The 10,947-nt window shown below is 40.7% G+C and overlaps 1 protein-coding gene across 1 annotated transcript; it reads right to left on the minus strand.

Moving 5' to 3' along the window:
• Positions 1–1,904: 1,904 nt before the first annotated feature.
• On the minus strand, positions 1,905–8,479 carry LOC115098802 (olfactory receptor 1361-like). The gene is made up of 2 exons (XM_029615759.1): positions 8,471–8,479; positions 1,905–2,840 (listed from the first exon to the last, which is right to left on the minus strand). Exons 1-2 carry the CDS (start codon positions 8,477–8,479, stop codon positions 1,905–1,907), a joined length of 945 nt encoding a protein of 314 aa, XP_029471619.1.
• Between the last annotated feature and the right edge of the window lie 2,468 nt (positions 8,480–10,947).

Consider the following 10,947-nt stretch of genomic DNA (forward strand, 5'->3'; position numbering starts at 1 on the left):
AAAAAAAGGACTTTATTTGTATGTAATAAAAAAGAACAATTATTTAAATGCAAATATATGCAAATTTTGCTAATTTGCCACATAATTGCTATAGATTTTTTTTTTTTAATCTGCAAGATAATTTCAACAGAATCTTGAAAACTCTACCATTGGAAATCGAGGCTCTGAAAATAATAGAAAACAAATAAACAAATAACTTGAACAATTGCTTTTGTTTGAAGTAATAAAACAAATGGAGATGCCCTAAAAAACAAATGAATGAACTGAAACCAACATTCTTCCTCTACACTTTGCTAGCTCTTTGTAGTAACCAGTAGTGACCATCTCTTATATAAACTCCTGAAGAAAAGAGGTAAACGTAAGAGCTAAACTGTAAGGAGAAAATAACCATAGGATTTATCATTCGGCTATAATCTAGCGGAATGAAGAGCTGCAGTTAGAAAAGGGGCAGGGGGGTGATAGTGTGCACCCGGTTGAATTGTAGCAGTGAGTTTTTGCCCGCCATGGTTGCAGCACAGTGAACACTATCGCCCCATAGTGACACCATAAAAAGTGTAGTTATTTCGGGTGATACTGCTGGTGATAATGTGTTAAAGATTATCACCCACAGCGGTACTGAAATCATTTTTTCCTAACCCTGCCCAAACCCCTCCCCTTTCCCTCATTTAAATGTTATCAGTGCGATGCTGTCATTATCATGTGCGTTGGGGCATTATCGCATGAGTTAAGGCCCTAATGCACATAATAACGACGCATCGCGTTTTGAAAAATGACCCTGGAAGAGAGGAAATGAATCAATAAATTCAAAGGAAGAGAAGAAAGTGTGCCAGAGCTGTTTGGTATTATACTTGTACCAAATGCAGAGGACAGACCTGTAAAGGGATTTTCTGAATCTAAGGATCTTACACCCACATATGCTGATGAATGCTTCTTCATATGCCCAACATATAAAAGGTAGGGGGTTTAATTTTAAAAAATGTTCTTGAAGTCTCTAGAAATTACAGATTCAAATCCAGGACACTGTTACAAACAATCCTTAAAAAAAGAAAAACACTCAGAGAATATGTTAAAAAAGAAAAAAGGAAACATGACAAATCAGGTTTAGCATTTCATCTTCTCATTTAGGGCCTTATTTTCTAAGGCTATCGCAGGCTTGCGCTAACAGCGCAAGCCTGCGATAGCCTGCAAAGGTAGCGCACGCCTGCACTACCTACATCGGGGCAGAGTCGGCCCCGGAAGAGGAGGAGTCAGGGCGTCACCAGGGCCGACTCTGCGAGGACGGCGCGGACAGCAAAAAGGTAAGGAGCCTTTTTTCTGCCTATTTTGCGCCCAATAACTACACCGCCCCCCCGTTTCGGCAACCCACCCCTCATTACTGCACTTTTCTAAAGTACCGCAGGCCTGCGATACTTTAGAAAATGAGGCCCTTATTTAGTTAAATTTTATTTTTTTTACTTTGAACATCAGACAAGAGTTCAGCCAGCATTTGCAATGTAAAGGATTAAGGTAATAACTATCTGAAGAGACATTGAGATTTACAGGAAACTCAAAATATATAAAGTAAATGCAATGTCATATTTTATTAATTTTAGACTAATAATAGTACTTTAAATATATCATCAATTCTGTGTTCATATAAGGATAGATATTCAAAACGGAATGCTTTAGTAAGTTAGCCAGATAAGACTTATCCGGCTAACTTACATAGCTATGTTGCTGAATATTCCCACAGAAAGTGCTAATTAGCCGGATAAGTCTTATCTGGCTAACTTTAGACCTGCTATTGAGCAGGTTTAACTTATTGAGTTAACTTAACCAGAGAAGCTTGAATATCACTACTTATAAGGCTAAGTTAACTGACTAAGTGGCTCCTCTGTGATTTGCCCACATCCTTTAGTAAAGGTTTACCCTCTGGAAGAAGATGCTTTTCTCTGTAGAGTTCTCCTCAGTGCCATCTTTACATCTTTGTTCCTCAGGCTGTAGATGAACGGGTTTAGCATAGGAGACAGCACATTGTACACAACACTGGTGATCTTGTCTTTTTCCATGGAATAACTGGAAGAAGGCCTGAAATACATGAAAATAAGTGTTCCATAGAAAAGGATCACCACAGTGAGGTGAGACGAGCAGGTGGAAAAGGTCTTATATCTTCCACCAGTTGTTTGAATTTTCAGGATTGTAGAGATGATACGGATGTAGGAAATCAGGATAATCAGGAAAGGCAGCATTGCTAGCAGTGAGGCCTCTGTGAAGATCATCAGTTCATTGATGGAGGTGTCTGTGCAGGAGAGCTGTAGCAGTGGTGTAAGGTCACAGAAGAAGTGTTGAATCTTGTTGGTATTGCAAAAAGAGAGACGGTATACCAATAGTGTGTGTAGCAATGCATGCAGAATGCAGATAACCCAAGAAGCAGCTGACATGCTTAGACATACCTTTTTATTCATTATTGTGATATAATGCAATGGATTACAGATGGCAATGTAACGGTCATATGCCATGATTGACAGGAGTACACATTCTGAGCCAGCAAAGACAATAAAGAAATAGAGCTGGGTGATACATTCAGAGAAAGAGATGGTCTTCTTGTCAGAGATGAGGCTGTTTAACAGTTTGGGAACAGTGACTGAGCTGAAACACATGTCTGCAAAGGACAAGTTACAGAGGAAGAAATACATGGGCGTATGGAGCTGAGAATTTCCACCAATCACTGAGATCATGGTGCCATTCCCCAGCAGGTTCATCAGGTACATGGTCAGGAATATGACAAAGAGTGGACCTCTTAGCTCTGCTCGTTCCGAAAGGCCCAAGAGAAGAAATTCCATCACTGCTGTCTGGTTTCTCTTGCAACAGAAATCAAAGTTAGCATTAAACTGATGAGAATATATCAGAAAAGCAGCAATTTTTAGTATATTTTTCTCGATTACAGGTGATATAATTTCAACAATTAACACCTCAGCTTCAGATTAACACTTGGAGAAAAAAGTGAAAATTTCTGAAAAAAATGGTAAATGAGGAAAACAGATTTTTTTTTCTTTTCACACGTGCAAATAAAAAATTATTTAAAAAATAAAAATAAACTAGGCATATAATATCACACACTTCTACCAACCATGTATAGAAAAATAAGTGAGGACACAAAGATAAATTCAGAACTTGTCACCTCCCATAGACTTTGCTCCTTTTCTCTCAGTCATCCTAACTTCTGGAACCCCTTAGCCCCTCCTCAATGCCAAAATCATTTGATTTCTTCTAGAAACCCCACCCTCATCTGGCCTGAGTTCAAACCACCCAACTTTGCTTTCCCTCTCTATCATGTTGGCTATCACATTTGCTTTAGAATTTACTAAATGAGCATTTAGTTGCTCATGTCACAATTTTCGAGCTCACAAGTCTCTATCCTCCTTTCTACTTTATTTCTTAATGAAAAATTTTGCAGCTAATCCAGGAAGATATGAAAATAGCATGGATTTTTCCCCATCTTTTCTAGATTCTTTGCAAGTTGTGTTACCTTTTCATTATATATGGATATGAATTATCTAAAGATGTTGCATGTATATGAGCTTTTCAGATCAAATATTCTGATATTTTCAGGTGCCAGTGCTACAAAGTCTTGAAAAGAGTAGACAAATTATTCCTTTATTAGCTGAATGCTCACCCACACAGGGTATAAGGATCTCTCTCAATCATACCTCATTGTTAAATTGGTAAAGATTTCCCATGAAAAATCTGCAATTGTTATACTCCACAGTAACTTTTGCTTTTACCTGATTGGTTAGCAGATAAAGCAAAGGTTTTAGCCCATTGCTTATTTTGATTATCTCTGGCCATCTTGTACTGGAGATAAAAACACACCACTTGCAACTTTGCTTTAAGGATGTGATCACTATCATACTTTCCTAGATATGATTTCCTCCTTGTATTATAGTAACCTGTAACATGTAACCTGGATGTTCTGAGGAACCATCTAGGTATTTCCTGAATATAACATCCTACTGAAGACAACAGGGAGTGAGTTGCCTGTACTGAAGGCTGTGATAAGGAAGCTGAGATAGGAAATTCCATTCCATCATTGCACACTTTCCATAAGGTGGTTTTTTTTTTTTTGTTTGTTTTTTGCATCTACTCTATCTGTTAAATTATCCCCCTGCATTCTAACAAAATAATCTTGCACTCATTAGGTTACATTTTGTGTTAAATAAGGCCTGAAGGGAGCCACCAAACAACTTATGTGAGTGACAAATAAAGTAATCCAATAAGGAAGTGACTTTTTACTCAGAGCCTATCAGGAGGGATTACAACATCCCTGGAGATAGGTTTGTGCTGAGAATTCTATTCCTGTGTTGAGAGCTCTGCAGTTCTGGAGTGCAAGTAGAAGGAGAAAGAACTGATTATTACTTTGTAGTAAAATTGGAATCATAGCCTGGCAAATGCACTTTTGAATTTTGGTAAAAGGCTGTGCATGTACAGAAGGCCTGGAGATTTTGACATTTTCTCCTTATTCTCAAGAATCAGAATTTTACTCAATAGATTATGCTAATAACATTTCTTTTTATTTCCAAGTTAATTTCCTTCCCCCACCAGTTTGCCCACATCACGGAGACAGAGCGCACTTACCAATATATTAACACTTTCACTACTGATGTTTTTATAATCCCCAGAACTAGAATTGTATGCATTTGCAATGAAAATGTTTAAATTGCAAAAATATATTCTTTCTATAAGTAGGTCTGGGCAAGTAATTTATCTTTTTTTTTTTCATGACAAAAATACTTTTCTTTTAATGGGAAACCTTTGAGAATATCTGGTCACAATTATCCATGAACTTTCTATAACTGGAGCAAGTGTGGAAACAACAGTGTTTTCTGGTAATAATGTTCCAGTTCAAGAGGGATTGTGGATTGCATAACACTGCAATAAAATAAATTGCCATTTAGCCATAAAACTTTAATTTTGTTTAGCTTTAGGAAATATAGTTTTGCATGATGCCTTAATTGTTTAGATACAAATTTCATAGAAGGAATTTAGGCAATGTGTAATGAACACCCTGTTGCCTACTTCCAGTTTTCTCTGAGAATTCCATGCCCCAGTAATAAAGCAATCAAGCATAACCTATATTTTCTGACATTACACAAAATACAGATTTAAAAATACATGAAACATTCCACAAATTATCAAGGGAGCTTTGCTTAAAAACACTTTGCAGTACTCCCAAACCCTGATATTCAAAAGCAGTTACACACATAAAACTGGGATTTATACAGGTAAATACACTTTAGCCATGAAAGTGGCTTTTTGAAAATTGCTACAATACATACCATTGAATTGTCCATAGGATTTACCTGTGTTAAGTATACTTAAGCAGGTAAATGGCTTTTGAAAATTGCTATGATAGTATGTTACATTTACATGTGTAACTCCTTTGAAAATTCATGTGTTATTTTTTTGTAAACAAAAAAAACCTCACAACTAACTAAGAAAACCAGAGTGAGGGAAACCATTTCCATTTTCTGAATGTGACTAAACTTTCATTTAGAAAGCCCTTTTCACAAGAAACCCATAATTTCACCCAGTGGTAAGAAATGAAATAAAAGCTCATGTCACAGAAATCATACTGATGACACAACTTTATTTGCACTAAATCTGACACATGGCAAGAAATTCCACATGAAGATAGATATCTGATGGTGTCTTAGAAACACTGCCACTGCTGGTACCCTTTGCCCCTTTATGGTACCTTAGGCTATTCATGCCACTTTTGATGCCACTTTGCCACAGTCTAGGTACCTTGTAGTTCTTTTCTATGGATGTACAAGAGAACAAAATTAAATTTCATTTCAAAATTCATTTATGGAGACCCAAGTTCAATTCTTTAGTTTAAAAATGAAATATATATATATATTATGCCCACGATAAGGAAAAGGGGGTGGCTATAATAATTTTAGAGTTACTGCATTGTTGCATAGGTATTTTATTGCACCTGTGAGATTTTCACTTTATAAAATGCTGAGAGAAAAAGAGAGAGAGAGAGAGAGACTATAAGGCTGTCATAGTAGTCAACTATTTATATCACTATAGGAGGGCCAACTAATAACTCAAGGTGAGGTTTTAAGCAGGGGTTTGCACAATAAGTCCGTGATCTGGGTATCATTCTCGATGGGCATTTCACACTGAAGAAATTTATCAACAACATACTAAAAGATGGCTTCTTTAAACTTCATACACTAAAAAAACTAAAACCCTTACCACACCCCCCCAATTTCCAAACAGTGCTCCAAACCACCATCTTCGCCAAAACTGACTACTGCAACTCCCTTCTCCTCAGCCTTCCTAACAACGCCATTCACCCCATTCAAATTTTACAAAACACAACAGCCCGAATCTTGACCAACTTACGCAGACACGACCATATTACACTTGTTCTAAAAGATCTACATTGGCTCACAATAGCTTCCCGTATACAATATAAGACTCTCTCTCTCATCCACAAAGCTTTATACAATCTTGAAATGAACTGGTTTAATGAATCCTTCCGCTTACACCAGTCTAATAAGCCTACTAGACACGCACATCTCGCAACTATGCCCATCCCTTCCCCTAAACTCTACAAACTAACATCTACCAGAGCCCGTGCAATATCGATAGCCGGGCCGACCCTTTGGAACACAATGCCAGTTGAACTACAGCAAGAGGAATGCCTCAAATCGTTCAAGCGGAAACTCAAGACCTGGCTCTTCGCCAAGGCATACACCTAATTTCTCCCTTCCTCTCCACTGCCCACCCTTCCTCTCCTCTGCCCCCCTCTTCTGGCCCTCTATCCCCTCACTTCTCCCTTCTCCTACCTTTTTCTCCCCCCCTCACTTCATACACTTTTTCTCCCCCCCTCACCTCATACCTTTTTCTCCCCCCTTCACCTCGTTCCCTTCCCTCTGCTCGCCACTCCCCCCTCTCCTCCTAGCACCCCTAAACTGCTTATCTCTTAGTGTCTTCCTTTTGTACATATGTATATATTTACAAACCTCGTTGATTATTTAATGCAAATTTCCCCTTGTTATTCACACCCTCATTTATTCATTTGTTAACTTGTTTTATTTGTTCAATGTAAAGCGCCATGCCTGGCGTTTGTTTGTGTTACACTGTAAACCGATGTGATATCCTGGATGAATGTAGGTATATAAAAATTTTAAATAAATAAATAAATAGTGGTGATTTAGGGTTTTGGGGCCAGTTTGACATGCAGAGTGAGATGTACGAACAGCACAGTACACCTCAGTGAAGATTTGACGTCATTTGGCGTGAGGAAATTCTCACTAAGATTAGATTTCTACAATGTTTTCTCACCCTGGCTTGATGAACTCTATACAGAGTACCATCAAGCAGGTAGGTAGAGTAGTAGCACCAAGACCTCTGTGGTGGTAAAAGGGGTATGTTAGGCAGGTAGAGTGGCTCTTGTGGTGGTATATGGTATGGCAAGTAGAGATGTGCCAGGAAGTCCACTGTGGTGGTATAGGAGTATGGCAGTTACACATGTGCCAGCAAGTACTCCATGGTGGTATAAGGAGCATGGAAGGTAGGCATATGCCAGCAAGACCTCCATGGTGCAATCTGGGATATGGCAGACATGAAAAAGGCAGCAATTTCCCCTGGGTGATAGCAGGGGTTTGGCAGCCAGACATGATGCAGAAAGTCCCCTATGTGGGCATTAAGGGTACAACAGATAGGCATCAGGGAGAGAGTCCCTTAGGCTGGAAATAGGGGCATAGCAGATAGGAATATGCAGCAAGACCCCATAGTGGTATTGGAGGTAGAACAGGCAGGCTTCAGGCAGCAAGCCCTCTATGGTGTTACTAGGAGGATGGGATTGGCAGGTAGGCAAGTACCAGCAAGTCTTCTGTGGAGTTAGAAGGTGCAAGGCAGGTAGGCTTGTGCCAGAATGTCCCCTTTAGTGGTACTAGGTATATAGCAGCTAGAAATGAGGCAGCAAACCCCCTATGGTAGTATAATAGGCAGGGCAGGTAGACATATACTAGGGATGTGCAGAGGGACGCTATACGTTGCATTCGGGATTCATATTCGTTGGGGGGCAGGTACATTTCATTCGGCAAGGGCCCCCCCCCCCCAATACGTTTATACGTCAATTCTTATTCATTTCTAGACTAAAATTAAATTAACTACAACCCCCCACCCTCCTGATACCCCAAGACTTACCAAAACTCCCTGGTGGTCCAGCAGGTTGAGTGCAGGAGATGGCTCCCAGACCCCCCGCTGGACCACCAGGGAGTTTTCATAAGTCTTGGGGGGGGGGTCAGGAGGGTGGGGGGTTTGTTTAAATTCGCTCCTTTAGGCGGCCGAATAATTTGGCGAAGATTCGTTGTATTCGTGGGGAATCACGATACATTTCGCTTCCCCACGAATACAACGAATATGGCCCTATATATTGCGGATTACCAATTCGTAGGGAATGAATGCACACCCCTAACATATACCAGCTGGATCTTTACGGTGGTAATAGGGGTGTGTTAGATAGGCTTCAGACAGCAAGTCCACTTTGGTGGTATTAAAGGTATGTAAGGCAGGCAGAGAGGTAATAGTCAGTGTCCTGGGGAGGAATATTTGGGTCATGGCAGGGAATGGCAGGCAAGTGCCAGCAAGGCCTTCAAGATGTTTTCAATCATCTTGCCTTTCACATGGAAAATCTGGAAACCCAAGCAAAGGGAGTTTACATTTTAAAAATGCCTGCATTTTCTTTAACTGTGACATCAGTCTTGAGTGTTGAGGGCTCACAATGTCTCTTGTCATTCAAAAAACACTTTCATTTTTGCTAAGTCTAGCTAGATGGTAGACTTGTTTGCCCAATATGGAAGAACATTGATGCTGGTTGTTCAATGTGCTCTGTCAGATAGTGTGTCTCAGACTTTTGCACTGAGCTCTATTTTGCATGGGTGGACTGAGAGTCTTTCTTCCAGCCAGCTGCTTTTGCTCTAACCTGAACCAGGAAAGGTATTTCTTTGCAGGCAATGTTCCTATGACATATTGTGGTGGGAAGGAAGTGTTAGGTGTTTGGGTGCTGCTTCTGCTTGCACACCTCTCTGAGATAGCCCCTATTTCCTCCTGTACGATACTCGTACTCTGCCCATACCTTTGCCATTACTCTTGACAGACCATTCATTTACTCCTGGAGGAATTCTGTACTACTGTGGAGGGCAGAATTTGCACAAAATTCCCATCTTATGCAGAATTCTCATTTTCTGTGCAGAATTTGGAGCAAACCCCAGCATGTTGTAAGCAGAGCCCCTCCCACTCATGATGAAGATACAGCCAGCCCCAGCATGCCACAAGCAAATCACAGAACATATAAAAAGACAAGGTTTAATGGAACAAAGTCAGCATGGCTTTACCCAAGGCACGTCTTGCCTCACAAATCTGCTTCACTTTTTTGAAGGAGTTAATAAATATGTGGATAAAGTTGAACCAGTAGATGTAGTGTACTTGGATTTTCAGAAGGCGTTTGACAAAGTTCCTCATGAGAGGCTTCTAGGAAAAGTAAAAAGTCATGGTATGGGTGGCGATGTCCTTTCATGGATTACATAGGATTACATTGCCCAAGATGATGCTTCTGGAACTCATGTCCTCTGTTTGGCATCTTTGAAGGGTTTTGGGATTTCTACTAGCAGCCTCAAGATTGCCCAATCATGATGCTCCAGAGGGCAATTCACACCTACCTCTATTTCTGTTATGACTTGGGAGGTGGACCCTTGGTTCAGCGATGAACGAAAACGTCCTATCGTCGGAAGGCGAGGCCAATTCCGAGGGTCACAAGAAGTGGAAGAGGGTAATCTGGATGCAGCTGCCTCCTGCAGGTCATGTGTTCCAGATATCTGGTGCCTCCAGCGGGTCGTGTGATCAAAATCTGGTGCCTCCAGCAGGTCAAGTGATCAGAAGCTGGCGCCTCCAGCAGGTCGAAGGATTGTCATGCACAGTCCAGGGATCAATGCCAAGGGAAACTCCGCAGCCAGTCCAGGGGTCAAGAACCAAAGAAGACTCCACAGCCGGTCCAGGGGTCAAGAGCCAATTAATACTCCGCAGCCGGTCCAGGGGTCAAGAGCCAGAGGAATCTCCCTCAGTGGACGCATCGACCTCCACTATAAATGGGCATCTAGGATCTGGGTGGCGAAGGCAAAGTTGTTGGAGAAAGGAATCTTTGAGGGCTTGAAATGCTTCTATCGCTACTGCAGGCCAGGTTTTGATATTAGTTCCTTTTCGTGTGAGTGCAGTAAGTGGTGCAGCCAGTTTGGAAAAATTCTTGATGAAATGACGGTAGTAATTAGCAAATCCAAGAAACCTCTGAAGTGCACATAATCCGTTGGGTTGAGGCCACTCCTGTATGCATTTTACTTTGGTCGGGTCCATTTGGAACCCTTGTTTAGAGATAATATATCCCAAGAAAGGTAAAGATTCTGTTTCAAAAATACATTTCTCTAGTTTGGCATATAATCGGTGCTCCCTTAAATGTTGCAAAACTTGCTTAACATGTTGGCGATGCGTCAGTAAATCCTTGGAAAAAATCTGAATATCGTCAAGATAAACCACCACACAGATAAATAACAAGTCTCTAAAGATTTCATTAACAAAGTGTTGGAAAACAGCAGGAGCGTTAGTTAACCCGAATGGCATAACAAGGTATTCATAATGTCCATCTCTAGTGTTAAAAGCGGTCTTCCACTCGTCCCCCTCCCAAATCTGGAACAAGTTATAGGCTCCTCGCAGGTCTAGTTTGGAGAATATTCGGGCTCCTTGCAGGCGATCACAATTCTGCAATAAGGTCTTTAATGGTGATAGCATTGAGTCCGCGTTAATCTATGCAGGGGCGTAGAGTCCCATCTTTTTTTCCGACAAAAAAAAATCCAGTCCCCGCCGGAGAGGTGGATCGTCGAATAAACCCTTTCTGTA

The sequence above is a fragment of the Rhinatrema bivittatum genome, chromosome 1, assembly GCF_901001135.1.
Source record: "Rhinatrema bivittatum chromosome 1, aRhiBiv1.1, whole genome shotgun sequence".
NCBI lineage: Eukaryota > Metazoa > Chordata > Amphibia > Gymnophiona > Rhinatrematidae > Rhinatrema > Rhinatrema bivittatum.